Genomic DNA, 15,485 nt, shown 5'->3' with positions numbered 1-15,485 from the left:
GAGGTTTTTACCATCTTTACTAACCAGCTCTCTGAACCTCTTGGTATTAACCTACAGCAGACTGCTAGAAAACTTGGTATCTATTAATGCAGGATCATTTTAGATGGTGCTACAAAATAGGTCTGGGGAAGTGCTCCTTTTTAATAGTGCAGCAATGCTTGTTGAACTGTCTGCTGTGGGATTTATTATAAGTATTGATGCAGCTATAGTGGGTCTTGCCTTTCACTTCTGTATTTATTTCCTAATCATAATGAATCTCTATTCCATTGCCAAGCTCTGAGGTTGGTGCACGAATCTGAAAATTACATCTGCAGTTGCTGTGGGCAGTATACTTTGAGCCAATTTAATCTTTAATGTGAGGGATTAAGGGATTGGCTAAATCGATACACCTTCCCAGTGAAGGAGGAATATTTCTGTCTGGTGGTTTCATCCTCCTGGAGTTTGATGAGGAAGCTTTTGAATATACCTGTCTTCAAAACTTTGCCTTTTGTCAGTCATTAACTCTTAGTTGCAGGTATAAGCTTCATTATTGAAGCTGACACCGATTTTTAAGCCCATGGTAGTCAAATGTGGAAAATCCTTAATTAAGTCCACTGCCTCCCTGAGGGTCTGTTTTGTGCTCCTGAGGTAGCGATGGACTCGATGAATAATTCAATGGAAGATCATAAAGGAACACTGCCGTAAAGTTAGAAAATCTTTTGATTTGGGGTGGGGCTTTTTTTTTGGTACTGGAGATTTTGCATTATTATTCTGTGATCTTGGCATGACACTTGAATTTATTTTATGTTATTGCCCATGCCATTGGTAGATAACCTTCTAAAAGCAGGTGAGCCTTCTTTGGATGAATGCTGAGCACCATTGATTATGACACGAGGGGAAGTACAAAAGACTTTGCAGTTAAAAACAACAACCTAACATATTCTCTGAGGAGGAATATTCTTTCCTGTATCTCTCTAAATGCTTTGTGGGACAATTGGGTGTTGGAGGGTTGCCTCCCACTTCTTGGAAAGACTTTTGGCTTCAGAGGAAACAGGATACTTCAGGCAATTCATATGGCTAAATCCCAGAAGAAATTCAGCTTTCACCAGTTGCTGACCAACACTGCCTGAAATGTCTACCTTGGGAAACACGATCAAGCCTTTATTTCTCTTTCTGATCACTCATTGGTTTTGTTTGGTAATTGGGGAAATGTTTCTCTTCCATTTACAGCAGGAATTTGTAAATAAGAGAGAAGAAACATATATAGTAGTTAACTTAAAAACAGTAAAAACTGTACAGATCTGTATTCTGCTACAAATACTGTCAAATTTCCATGCCTTAACAGGCTACAGAGTTTCATCTGTAGAAATGTCAAGAAAATGGATAACACTGGTTTCTGAAAAATTTAACCTCCTTGCATTTTTAAAAACATTTTTAAACATCTTCCTTTCTCCTCTTCTGCTAGTCAATTCATCTCATTCTTCTTGTTCTCATTCTATGCTTCTCTCACTCACTTTCTCTTTTTTCCTCCCTTTTTCTAAGCTGCAGTTTAGGTTTGTTTGGTTTTTGGTGGGTTTTTTTAAGAACATTCTACTTTTTAAAAAATCAACTCTCTCTCCCGTCTTGTTAATGTCTTTTCATCACTCAGACTTTTCCTGGCTGCTCTCTCTTGGTAATATTCTTTCCCTTGTGTTTTCTTTTTTTGAGATTTTTGTCTGGATTTTTTTGCTTTTCCCTAAAGAAAAAAAAAGGTATGATGTTGTTATGGAGTGTTACGCATCATGGTGGTTTTCTGTTTTGCCTCATGGTAATGGGCAGTATTGATCAAAGGAACAGAGGAAGAGAAGAGGATCTGCAGCATTTAGTACTCCTGTACTGTGAGCTGGTTTTGGTTTTTGTCTGTATAACATCTAGTGTATTAGAAGCCACATTTCCATGTTGGACGTTCCCAATTGTGTAGCTCTGCAAGGACTGAAGAAAGGAAAAACTGGCAGAAGTAGATTCCTAATATCAAAGTAAAGGGCGGCCAAGCAAACCAGAGTCAAGGTAGGACTGAAGGAAGATGGAATATGAGCCGGCAGTGTGCCCAGGTGGCCAAGAAGGCCAATAGTATCCTGGCTTGTATCGGAAAGAGTGTGGCCAGCAGGAGTAGGGAAGGGATCATCCCTTTGTACTCGGCACTGGTGAGGCCGCACCTCGAATACTGTTCAGTTTTGGGCCCCTCACTACAAGAAGGACATTGAGGTGCTGGAGTGTGTCCAGAGAAGAGCAATGAAGCTGGTGAAGGATCTGGAGAACAAGTCTTAAGAGGAGTGGCTGAGGGAGCTGGGGTTGTTTAGCCTGGAGAAGAGGAGGCTGAGGGGAGACCTTATTTCTCCCTACAACTACCTGAAAGGAGGTTGTCGCGAGGTGGGTGTCGGTCTCTTCTCCCAAGTAACAAGGGCTAGGACAAGAGGAAACGGCCTCAAGTTGTGCCAGGGGAGGTTTAGATTGGATATTCGGAAAAATTTCTTCACTGAAAGGATTCTCAAGCATTGGAAGAGGCTTCCCAGGGAAGTGGCTGAGTCCCCATCCCTGGAGGTATTTTAAAGATGTGTAGATGTGGTCCTTAGGGACATGGTTTAGTGGTGGACTTGGTAGTGTTAGGTTTATGGTTGGACTCTGATCTTCAGGGTGTCTTCCAACCTAAATGATTCTATGGTGCCAAGAGTTCTCCTGCAATGTCCATGGTTTCTGCCTTTAAATACTTGTTTCTCCCAAGGAAAATTTAACCATCGTACCTGCCAATTGTGAAATGCCTGGTGGATCTGCAACTCATTGTGGATTTGTGAGGGGGAGGAGGAGGAAGATAATAGGGTGCAGCCACTTCATAAGCATTAATGATAGACCTCCATTTGAATGAAGGTTGTGTGGGCTTCGTGACTTCCTCACTACTTTCCTTTCCTTGGTAAAATAACTGTTGTGATAGAAACATGAATCAAGCCAGCAGTATGCTCTGTAGACATACAGAAGTATTTTCAGTCTAGAGCTGTGTGTTGTGTTTCTTTCCCTGCTAGTTTTCACCAGTTTATGAAGTAAGCATGTCCATTCCCTGCTTATTTCTCCTCCATAACTAGAGTGATAAAGGAAATAACATTAAAATCATGCCCTTATCAGCTGTATTTATAGCATTTTACTTTGGAACAGGATATGAGTCGTGAAGAGAGTATTACAAATATAATAATGAATGTTGTAAATCTGTTGCCAAGATTAGGAATTATTTCTCTGGGTATTTATAAGAACACCTTTTTTTTTTTTCTTTCCCTTTTTACCATTGCTGTTACTTACTGAAGATCCGTATCTGTCAAATTTGCCTACAGATATTTAGATGTAGTAAAGGGCCTTCCATCTTCTTTTCTTACAGAAATGTAACATGTCAGCTCTGCCTTATTTTGCACAGCAAATGCTAGAAGATGATGCTTGCAGAGAGTGTGTCTGAGGATCATTTCAAGGCTGCTTTACATATTGATTACTCAAATTGCCATTTAATTTGCTGTATAGCAATACACAGTGCCGTAACTATTTCTCTGGCATTCTTATTGATTGCTGAAATTCTGCCTTACATTATATGCATATATGGTGTCACCATTAAATATTTATGTGCTCATGAAATGTTAATATGTCAGGTTAATGTGAAACTCAACAAAATGCATTTGCCAGAAGCAAGCAGGAATGCTGATCTGAGTGCTTCCCTTCCCCTCCCCCTTACCCTTTCATTTTGCCTCTCCATTAATTTTATTACCAGTGTTTCTCTGCTGTATCTAAATCTGTGTCAAAGCAGCCCCCTGCTCCAGTATGCAGATTTTATGTTTTATTATGTGAGAGAGAAAACACAGTAATAATAAAACAAGAGAAGTGATCTTAGGGAGGTGTTGAGACACAGCTTTATATTGCACTTGTGCTACTCTATCATCGCTCCTGCATTTGGGTATGGAAATGTAGCACTATCCTCCATGAAAGAGACTGAAGCAGGATGACTCATCCAGAATGCAAAGTCATATTCACGTGTTCCTTGAACGGTGGCTGCAGCAACGTAAAACAAAAATTGCAGAGGTGTTTCTTTGATTTGGTACAGCTGTTATCCAGAGATGAGATGGAACAATTAGATGTAATTTAAAACAAAACATTTAGAAGGAAAAGTAACTTCTCTTAGCAGACTCGTGAACATGATTCTGACACCGTCCTGTTGGGAAAGCCCCGTAAAAATTTGTGGGGGTCAAATATTTACAATATTCCTAATGACTTTCTAAACTTCTGTGGGAAGTCTAGGTGATTTAAAAAAAACAAAACAAAAAACTGGAAAACAAAAGAAAGTGATCATCCACTCTCATACACAGAGGGCAAACATCCTTTTACATCCCTGGGTGGTGAGTCAGGAGCAGAGTATCGGCTAGAGGCTGCCCTTTGTACAGTAGGACTAAAATAGGTGCTTGGTGAAGAGGCTTTGGCATGCTATGTGAAGCACGTAACTTTGCTACTTGCTTTTTGGGTTTTCACTCTTTTCCCACTTTTTCCTTTAACATCTTCACAGAGAAGGCTTCTGCACATAAGGGAGCATGAAACAGTCACAACTAAGATCTGGGGAGGGAGGGAGGGAGGGAAAAGTTTTGCTGGCATCCAGTGTTGCATTGGCCCTCTCCTCCACCACATTGTTTTGAGTGAAGTTCCAGCCTTCGAGCCTTTTGTAAAGCTTTCTTTGCTGCCAAAACGGAAAGATTTAAAACAAACACACACCATCACCACCCCCCAAACCAAAAACACAACCAAAAAAAAGCCAGACAAACAAAAAACGTGATGAAGATGGGAGCTAAGGAGACAGGAGGAATGCAAAGCAGAGAGCAATGTCTAAGCACCCGTTTGTGAAGAAAATTTAGGTAGCCTCTGAGGTTCTCTGGCAAAAACTCTTACCTTTGAAATTCATATTCTTCCTCTGTCCTTCATTCCCAGGCTATGCAGCAGCTGTTTAGGATGTGTTTTGTTTCTTTTTTTAAAGCTAGTGGCAAAGTTTGTTACTGCAAAGACAATTCTTACTGCGAATCTGTTTTGACCGTTTCTTTTTTTTTTCCAGCCCCTATTTTGCTCTCTTTTCAGGCGCACAGCTTCAATTAAATCTATAGTATTTTTATAACCAATTTTTTCATCGACAGTGAAATAATGTATCTGATATGGCAGAGCTCAGTGGGTATAAAAATGTCCAAGGAATTCTTTTCTCCCATTTATTTTGCAGTGTCACTCAACAGAGAATATAAAGGCTCTCCTTGAGTCATTTTTGCAGCATTCATAGGTTTGATGCAAGAGTGATCCCTGAAATATTTTGCATGCAAACGCAAGTTTCTTCCATAATAGAGAAAATGCGCACATTTTCTTCCTTTGTGGACTTCAGTTTGATTTTTTGACACTTGGACTTTTTTGGAGCCTGAATCCAAAATGCAATTTTGGTCCCACTTTTTTTTTTTTTTTAATAGTTCCTTCTAGGTGTGTTCATGTCTATAAATCATTATATCTAATTTCCTTTAACTGACAAATTTGAAGTGAAACTATTTCTTTCTCTTTGGCTTCTATTGCAGTTTCTCCAAGCCAGGGGTGGTGCAGAACAGCAACAGTGCATAGGAATGGCAAAGCTTCCTGGTTGGTCATGGAGCAGGACTGCTTCTGTGTTGCTGACTGCCTCAGACATAGGTCATTTAGCTTGGGGGAGGGCTAAGGTTTATGAAAACAGAGCCTCCACATACAGTTTCCTAAATTCAGCCTGGTATATCTTGTAAATGTTGGATGTGGAGGACAGTGCTTCAATTCACGGGTTCTTCAAACTGATTATTTTCCATTTTGATTCCTCCTCCAGATTGTCCTGGAGAACAGCAGTCGAGAAGACAAGCATGAGTGCCCATTTGGCCGAAGTAGCATTGAGCTGACAAAGATGCTGTGCGAAATACTGAAAGTAGGAGAGCTACGTAAGTTGACCTGTTTGTTTGCCCTCCAAGAACCATGGAGTGAGTTCAGTGATACCTAAAGTCTATTTCAATGCAAGAATTTTCTTCCGAGAATCATTTCTCAGTATGGGTATGCTGTGCCAGTGTACAATATGACTATGCCTATTTTTCTGTGTCTCACTAATTTGTGGACATACCAGGGATGAGGGTGGAGTAGAGGAAAAGGGACCTAGTCTTTGAATCTCTTCTATATGAAACAGGGCAGTTACATCATTTCCATAGGGGTCAGTTAATTTCCCATTGGGTGATTTGGTGTAGTAGACTTCATGGTTCTTACCATTCCACGGGCTTGCCCATAGGTTGTTTTTATGTGAGTATTGTAGTGATTCTTTGTGGGATTGCTCATCTAAACTGACACATCCCATTTTCTCTTAGATATCTAAAGCTCTATCTAAATACCAGATGATATATGTATCATTTACTCTAACAGTGTGATACGAAATACTGTATTTTAATGCAGAGTAAACAAGCTGTCTTTGGCTTCGATTACAGTCCCTTGACAAATTGTTAGATACTATCAAACAGAAGAGCATGTCTGTATTTTCATTAGTCTAGAGTGTCGGTGTTTAACTGTATCAATATAGATAAACTTCAGTTACCCATCAATAATGTTTTGGATCCAGCTGCAGTCTGTTTTGGCAAGCACTACCATGAGCTTCATTTTCTTGTTGCATAAGCAGGGAGCACAATTGAGATGCTTTGTTTCCTTCAGAGACACTTTCTTCCTTTTGAATTTTTTCCCTAATAAAGATTTTTCTTTTACCTTTACACCCAAGTCCACGAAATGTAATGAGAGAAGAGCAATGCAAAAGGCAGCAAGAAAGCCTATAGGTATCATTAGTTCTTGTTCCTACCAGCTCTGCAATAGACATCAAAAGCACTGTTTTAAAAGTATGATTTGGCTGTTAATACCTCTAAAGCTTTTAAATGCAGTGTCTTGAGAGAATTTATTGACTGAAGGAAAAATCTATCTCTGTGCAATGGGCCAGGATAAAACCTGTGCATTGCTTGCCGCTTCCAAATTGACACTCGGTATTTGACAGACCCAGATGAATGGTATGATGTTTACTTTTGAATACCGTCCTAAGTAAACCAGAGTTATTAAGGAGCACATTCACTATGTCTATAAATAAACAGTTTAGCAACTATTTTAGATGTATGGTAATGTGTTGTGTGAGGTTCAGACTGTAGCAGATACATCTCCCTTAAAATAATGTTACTGCTGCAGTTGAGGTGTCTAATGCCAAATCATGCATGATAGGTCTGTCTGAATTTTTCTGCTGGTAAATGTAGGAGGGACATATCATCTCAACAAAGCTGTAAGTCTATTTGAATTAAGTGCTAAAGATCAATTTTATTTTTACAAATGCACAGAAAAATATCTGAAATCCAAAGTACGGCTTTGTACATGGTGGTTTTCTGTATGTCGTATCACTCCATGGGAATTGCACTGCACTTTGCTGCTAAGAAAGGTGATTGATCTAGAGGTTAGCCAGGTGCCTCAGACTTTTTCCTTGCTGTGTCATAAGAAGTCATTCAATAAATAAACCTCTTTTTTGACACAGACGTGTTTGTTATCCGCATGCGGGGGGCTATTAGTATGTAGATGACTTGCCACGTGTGGTACTGTTTGTTCCAATTGCTTCTAACTTCTGCAGATGCAGATAGCTCCTTTCATGTTTTAACCTTTCCATTATCTGGTCTTTTGAAGTGGGGACTGTGAATAAAATAAGAGGATTTGGGGTGGGGGCTCAGTTACCATATGAAGAAAATATGAAAGGAAAGCTATTTTTGCTATCTTAGCTTTAGAAAGAAAATGAATTGTCATATTTTTTTGTTTGTTTTTTTGGTTTTGGCGTTTTTTTGGTTAGAGTAGCTCTATGGTTTGGAAGTGTGGGGTTAGAAAGAAAACTGAAAAATTCCCCAAGCATAGCTCTGGCTAAGGGTTGTTACATTTTACTGTTCTGAAGCCACTTGCTTTGGTGTTATTAAAGCTGCAAGTCACTGGGATGCTAGGTGTGCTAGTTTGCAGCAGGCTCCCGTGGTGTTCTCTCATAGGCGTGTGACGTTGTACGGAGATTTGATGCTGAGGAGAAGTGCACTGGTGCTTCTGTTGATAGAAATCAGATGTAGCACGACTGACTTCTGTAAAGCCATGCTAATCTACACCCACAGAGCATCTGTCTCTGGATGCGGCAATAAGATTGCGTCGTAGCCCTGTATTCACAAGGGACAGAGCTAAGGTTACCTCTAACTCATCTTGACGACTCACCTGTTCATCAGTATGTTTCCTTAATGGTTTTGTTTATGTGGATCTCTTAATTGTAATTTAAAAAGGCTGTAATAAAATACACCTTTAAAATTATGTACAGAAAGCAGATTTCTTGAAAATGGCTGTCACAGATGCGCATCTTAAATGACCTGTGATCAGCTGTGTATTTTGTTGAGAAGTGCGAACTAGACCTGACATCTTTGGAAAATGTACATTTAGGTTTATTCTTCACTTGAAAATAAGTACTGTATTGCTGAATAGGATTGGACATCTTAAAAATCAGTAGTTACAGTTTAGGGCAAAGGTGTCCCTGGTAGTTTGTATGTGTTAGGTGTCAAAATATGTATTTAGGCTGCCAGTGTTTCTTTAGAAATTCAAAACTAGTCATTATTGTATTGGAACATAGAACTCTTTTTCTAACAGTTTCTGAATTGTATAATTTAAAAGCCACAATAAATTACCTTTTGCTTATGAAATATTCAGCAGTGGAAACTTTCTTAAAGCACAGAGTAGATAAAAGCTGCTAGACTGTCCATTATTTATGAAGAGCACTTTAATGCTGATTATATTCCCCTTGCTCCACTGTATTAAATACCTTCAGGCAACAAGACGACATTTTACCATTTCTTTTTGGTCCTTTCAAGCATGCATTCATCCCAGCAAGGACTCACAAGAAAGTGTTAAAGGCATGCCACCTCTTCTGCTTTTGTATTTCCCCAAATCCAGGTACTCAACTTCTTAATTCTTTGACTTTGGTTCCAAAATGGTCATGACTTGGAAAGTCACCTCTTCTTCAGCAAAGCATTTAAGCGTATGTTTAAATCTTGTGTAAGTAAAGAAAGCTCAAGTGCAAGCTGTGAGTTGAGCATATCGTAACTGCTTTACAGAGGTGGACTTGCAGAGTAGAGGAGCTAAAACTTAAGAGAAAGGTTGGTGTAGCGTTTAAGTAACATGGAAGTTAGAACGAAACATGTCCATAAGCCTCTTCATTGAAATCTCTGAATCAGGAGAGAGTGGGATATTTGACTATAAATCTTTTAATCTTGTGCTACTGTTGCTGTTAAAAAGGCATTGAAGAGGATGGCTTTACTGAGTACTTGCCAAGGCACTCATCTTGGCAAACACTATGGTAATTCTGACTTCTCCAGTAATAGCTTCCTTCGTATATCTTGGCTAACAAGGTGATTTGTTTCTCATCCTCTGTGTCTCGGAGATGACATCAGACAGTAACACTTATCCCAGTGATCAATCCTCCTTCTCCTGTAGGGTAAGGCACTTTGACACTCCACATCCCTGGTACACTGACAAGTTTAGAAAGAGCAGAAAAGATCAGGCCATTTGTATTTCCTCCTTAGCAGCTGTGAAAGCTAAGGTAACCTCCATCTTCCCTCTTCTTCCTTCCAAGTTTCAGTACATGATATACATGCTCAGGGGAGAAGGAATACCCACATAACAGAGTCCTGGCTTTGCTGGGAGGTGGTAACATTGCAGGTAAATATAAAAATTAAAAACAAGATCCGAAAGACCTTCCAGAACTGGAATTGGTAAATTTAATGGGAAATTTGGAGTTCATTAAAACCTAGTATTTGTTGTAAGAAAGAATTTGAGCTCAGCATTTTGCATAAGTAGCCCTAATCCTCTCTGATCTGTGTCTACAATGTATCTGTGCTCAGCATGTGACACTGTTCCTACCTCCAAAACCCCTTCAAACTCTCATTCCTGGTGGGAAGTGGTACTTGACTCTATTACCTGATTTATGCAGAACTGGTACAGCTTCCCAGGCTTGTTGCCTTATTTCCATACAGGTTCAACTGAAATTGGTTTGTGTTGAAGCTGGTGAGGAGGCTTGTAGCTGATAGATGAACGATAAGTTAGTGCTGTGTGCACTGAGGAAAGACAGTGCTACCACCAGAGCTTCAGTCTAAAGATGTTCATAAGCCAATATTGTTGCATACCTAAAGTTATTCTATAGTTAAGGCATGTCAGACTTCGAGTATTTTTCAGTGTATTTTTGAGCAGGACACAGATGTTGAACTGCCAATGTTCCCATTTGATTGTTTTGGTGGGTGGTGTTTAGGGGCTTTTGCAAAAATCTGCATTCAAGCTTTATGACAGACCACAGGGGTATATGCCACATGTCAGATACATGTTTGTCCTAAAGCTTCTGTCAGATAAACAACTTCTTCACTGGGTTTGCTTGCTTTTCTATTGTGGGGAATTTAATTGTCATGGTTTTGTTAGATGGGATCGATTTATCGGATTTTTTTTCCTTGAAAGAGAAGATCTAAATGCTAATGTAGTGTAATGCCCTTGATGCTGTTTGTACATGTTCTTGCTATAGATTTCTCATTGCAATTATTGCCCAGGTTGCAGAATTGAAGTGGTCTAGATATTCTTGCCTTATTGTCCCTTTATCAAATAGAACGTGCTGGGCATTAGAAGGTATACAGTGATATTCATGGTTGTACCCGCTGAGATGAAGGTAATCAAATCTCATGCTTCAAGGAGTAAGCAGTATGGATTGCTGCAAGGGTCAGGAAGCACTTTTATGTCTTTGCACAATTTTTTCTCTGCATTGCGCAATCCATAGTGTGCGGTGTAGTTTGTTTCTGTTGGTCTTTCCCTGAAAGCATATCGGTCACTGCAGGATCAGCATTCTAGACCTGAGGGCTTGCCTGGTTTCATTTTCCTTTTGCTACAGCAAATCCAATATTTTTATAACTGAATGTCATATTTTAAATTTTTTCCCCTTGCTTGAAAGCTAATTGCCTTTTCATCCTCCTCTTCTTCCTCCTTCTCTTAAATTTAAATAGAATAAAGCCCCAGAAATAGTAAATAAAATTAGAGAGGGCAATTTTTAGTGTTCTCATACTTCTTGCAGTTTCATTTTCTGGAGACTGAAGCATATTATGAGTCAGGAAATGTCTGTTAGGAATTTGAAAAACTTTTCTCGCCAAAAAGGTATTTAGTGAAGGGTAGCAATTTTCTGTTTCATCCTGAACTTTTATCTTATCTTTAGACTATGATAAAATAATTAAACAGAATAGAATCATTGAGGTTGGAAAAGACCTCTAAGATCACCGAGTCCAACTGTCGACCCAACACCACCATGTCCACTAAACCATGTCCCTAAGTGCCTCATCTACTCGTCTTTTAAATACCTCCAGGGATGGGGACTCCACCACTTCCCTGGGCAGCCTGTTCCAATGTTTCACCACTCTTTCAGTCAAGAAATTTTTCCTTACATCCAATCTAAACCTCCCCTGGCGCAACTTGAGGCTATTTCCTCTCGTCCTATCGCTGGTTACTTGGGAGAAGAGACCGACACCCACCTCGCTACAACCTCCTTTCAGGTAGTTGTAGAGAGCGATGAGGTCTCCCCTCAGCCTCCTCTTCTGCAGGCTAAACAACCAAATTCTAACTTCCTTTGTCTTAGTTCTTTACTGCATTCATTCTTACGTATCCACCTTTTTATCCTCTTGCCCAGGCCATCGTCACATCAGATAACTCCCAGTCACAGCAAAAATTAAGCAGATCTTGAGTGAAGGCTAGAAGATAAACAACATTTGAAAACGATTTCAGTAGCAGTGAAGGGGGGGAAAAATATCTAAAATAATCCATACTGATCTTGAGTTTTAAGGGTTCCTTTGGAAACGTTACTAGCAAATTAGCCATTCCTGACTATAGAGACATTAAATATGCTTGTCCTTCTTGATGCTAAGCTAACAACTTGCTGAGTAGTCTGGCTTGTACTTTTCTTTTGTATGATAGCAGAATCTTATTTTGTCACAGTCCTCTATTCCTGTTCGCTGGCACAGTCCCGCAGGAGAGAGAGAATGAAACTTTCTTTTTCTAGGGAGATACTAATTTCTTTGCAATTAACGTCATCTTGCGCTAAAAAGTCTCAGTCTCTTCATCCTTATGGTAAGCTGTGAAGTCTCTACAAAATATCTACTGTAATCTATGAGAATATGAGCAGCGGAGCTGCAGACACCTTTTGAGCAAGGTGTTTCATTTTTACCTCTGAGTGACAGTGAGACAGATTTTGGAATGTTACTTTCTACACATGGTGCTGTTGGCTTCAGAGTTGTTACAGTATTGGCTTCTGGGTCAGTTAACTAGCCACCTTGGTCTGTCTAGTATCCTCTTGTGTTTTTTTCTATTGTCTACATCCATACGTCTGCTCTTTGGAGCAGGGGTCATAACTTGTTTTGTATGTGCGAAGTGCTTAACCTTACTGTGTCCTGGGTGCAGGATTCTTTAGCTCCTTTGAAATTACATTTACTCAATTTTCAATATTATTAACAAGAACAAGCAGCATGGGGGTGTGGGGGGGAACTCAAAACACACTTAAGGGCAAGAAAGAGGTGTGGATGTAAGGGATTTTTTCAGAAATTGATTAATGTATCCAAAAGACAACAAAGAGGTAACTTGATTAAGCGTGAAGAGCTCTTTCATCTGGTAATGAAAGGGATAGCAAGAATCAAGACCTGGAAGTTAAAACCTGATAAATTCAAACTGGGAGTAAGGTATAGGCATTAAATGTGAGGATGCTGAACTAAGGAACTAGCAGAACAGAAAGCTGAAGAATGATGAGAGGAGAAGGAAAAAAAAAATCTTGATGTTGATTTCCTGTGATTACTGGAAGCTATGGCTTTGGCAAACTTGATGGCGTGGTAGAATAACAGCTGTACCTTGTCCTAATGTGGTTACTGGAACCCAATTCTAGGATTTTTTTTTTTTTTTTTAATAGGCTATAATGGACGATGTAGTAACTTAAAAGTCTGGGCAGATGTGACAGCAAACAAGAAATATTAAAATATTTTGGATTATTGCCATAGGAAAAAGTATGGCTAAAATAAAATCTTCAAAATATCTCCCATTTTGAAAACTCTGCATCTTTTCTGAGCTTGGAGAACTTTGTTAGCTGTTCATTCTGTGTGTTCCACAGCACTTCTTGGTTTCCCAAGAAGATATAAGTGGACACTCTGAAAAGTACAACAACAAACTTCCCTCTTGTGTTGTCAAACATTGGAACAGGCTACCAAGGGAAGCGGCTGAGTCACCATCCCTGGAGGTATTTAAAAGACCTGTAGGTGTGGTGCTTAGGGACATGGTTTAGTGGTGGACTTGGCAGTGTTACGTTAACGGTTGGACTCGGTGATCTTAAAGATGTTTTCCAACCTAAATGATTCTATGATTCTAAGGGTGTCTGCCTCGAAGAAGGAAATAATAGGCAAAATCTTATAATAAAATTCAGGCTTTTAAAGTTCACTTGTAAACCTGCAGAAAGAAGGAGCTTCAGACATCTGGAACAATTTCTGTACATTTTAAGGGCTGGTCATTGTTCAGAGACAGTTTAATGCTGAGCAGGTTGAAATTAAGAGAAAAATCCTCTTGGAATCCATTCTGGACCTTCTTCTTTCACTTTGTGAAATATTCACTTTGTGTTAATATTTTATAAATATGGATTTATTAAAAGTAGCCAAAGTCTCTTGTATTTTGCAACAAGCTATGCTTCAAATCTGAAGTAAGCCCTCATGGTTTCACAGCACTGCTGTGCAGCAGACTGGAAATTTTGCAGCTGCTCCTTTTAAAAGAGGCATGTAGTTGCTTAATGAATTGTACACAGAATCGAACGATGTATAAAAGCCCAACGTTGTTTTAATGGCAGCTTCAGTGTATTTTAATGTTGCTTTGTATATTCTAGAAATGTTTGTGCTGGCAAAGCTAAAGGATTTTCAGGATGGAAGACCTGTTGCAGGTGAAGAGGTTTTGGTATCTGGAAAAGGCAAAATGATTTGGGGGTTTGAGGACAATTGCATTAGCAGGATGTCTGCTGACATGAGAACAGCGTTAACTGCTAATTCCTGTAGTTCCCAAGACAAGGCTGTACTTGCAAAGGCTAGAAAATGTGCAGTATTCTGGGAAACACACGAGGCCTTGCAAAGAATACCCCCTTCCTTGAGCAGTTGAATGTCCTTGTTAACAAGCCCTTACTGAATTGGCTCTGAGGTAGTGACTGTACCACTAATTGTCCCAGGTTGTCTTTGCCCGTGGAGCTTCATAGATGCTTGCAAGGCACTGGAGGCACTTCTGGATTGCTATTGACTGTGTAGTCAGGTCCTCTGTCAGAAAGCTTTACTCTCTTAGACTTCTTAACTTTGTTTATTCTAAGTAAAATAGATACCTTTTTAAAATTTGAATCTGTGAGGAGAGCTTCTGAGCTTTAAAAGTATTTAAAATTCAAATTGCCAGGTTTCTGAGAGAGAAGATCAGGCTGAATGCCCCTGACGGAGTACTAACTAGGGGGTAAGGCAGGCACTGAGTACACCTTAGTTGCATTTATCTGAAGCTTGTCTCTGGTTAACACATGCTGCTTCTCCAGCCATGCACTGTGCATTGTAAACACGCTGTTTGTGTTTATTCAGGAAGCCACGAGGGTTCCTTCTGTTGCTTGGTGGACCAAACGGATGAATACAGGTGTTCTCGGAAAAAACGCCAAAGTGGGGAATACTTAACTTTTGTCATGTAATTGTACTTAATTTTGGCACCACCTGATTATGTGGAAAGCTACTTTAAACTGACTGATCATATACCCACTTGAAACTGGTGGAAGAACTGTTTTCATGGAGGTGTTGCACTTGGCCATCGATCATTCCTGATCAATTAAAAAGGGCATATCTTTGATTTATTTTTTGCAAGAATGTTTTCTCAAAGAGTTGATCAAAACAACAATGAAAACAGAGTAATGAGAGCCTGAAATCTTAATATATTTTCTTTAAATTATTTGTCATTCACTAGCAGTATTTAATTGCAAAACATGATCAAACTGCCCTTAATGTACTTCGTTGTAAATCTTTACCGGTCAAGCTCTGGCTTTGCAAGTAAAAATAACAGTAGTGGTGAGTAACCTGAAGGATTGGAGCTGCGCTGTGAAGGTGACACAGATTTTTAACATTGGGTTACTGATGTTATGTACATGTTGAAATACCATCCGTCACTTTCATTTCTATTGAAATGCTTGCTAATGAAAAAGCTTAAGAAAATTAGCTTCTAACAATTAAACTTCACTTGCCCTTCTTGAAGAAGTGTAGATTAGCTGGAACTGTGACAGGAGAAAGCTATAGACCCTCAGGCCTTTTACAGACCTTAAGAGATGTTCACATTCAGCAAGAGCTTTTAATAGTGCTGGCTAAGTAAAA

The 15,485-nt window shown here is 39.5% G+C and overlaps 1 protein-coding gene across 3 annotated transcripts in view; it reads left to right on the top strand.

Moving 5' to 3' along the window:
- ELMO1 (engulfment and cell motility 1) overlaps positions 1–15,485 on the top strand; it is a 321,010-nt gene that overhangs the window by 160,388 nt on the left and 145,137 nt on the right. For all 3 annotated transcript variants that reach the window (XM_076330867.1, XM_076330868.1, XM_076330869.1), the window contains one exon: positions 5,861–5,969. In XM_076330867.1, the coding sequence (XP_076186982.1) occupies positions 5,861–5,969 (109 nt within the window). The remainder of the gene's footprint in view (positions 1–5,860; positions 5,970–15,485) is intronic.

The sequence above is a fragment of the Aptenodytes patagonicus genome, chromosome 2, assembly GCF_965638725.1.
Source record: "Aptenodytes patagonicus chromosome 2, bAptPat1.pri.cur, whole genome shotgun sequence".
NCBI lineage: Eukaryota > Metazoa > Chordata > Aves > Sphenisciformes > Spheniscidae > Aptenodytes > Aptenodytes patagonicus.
Note: the sequence above shows the minus strand (reverse complement) of the source record. Positions and strands in the feature narration are given on the sequence as shown.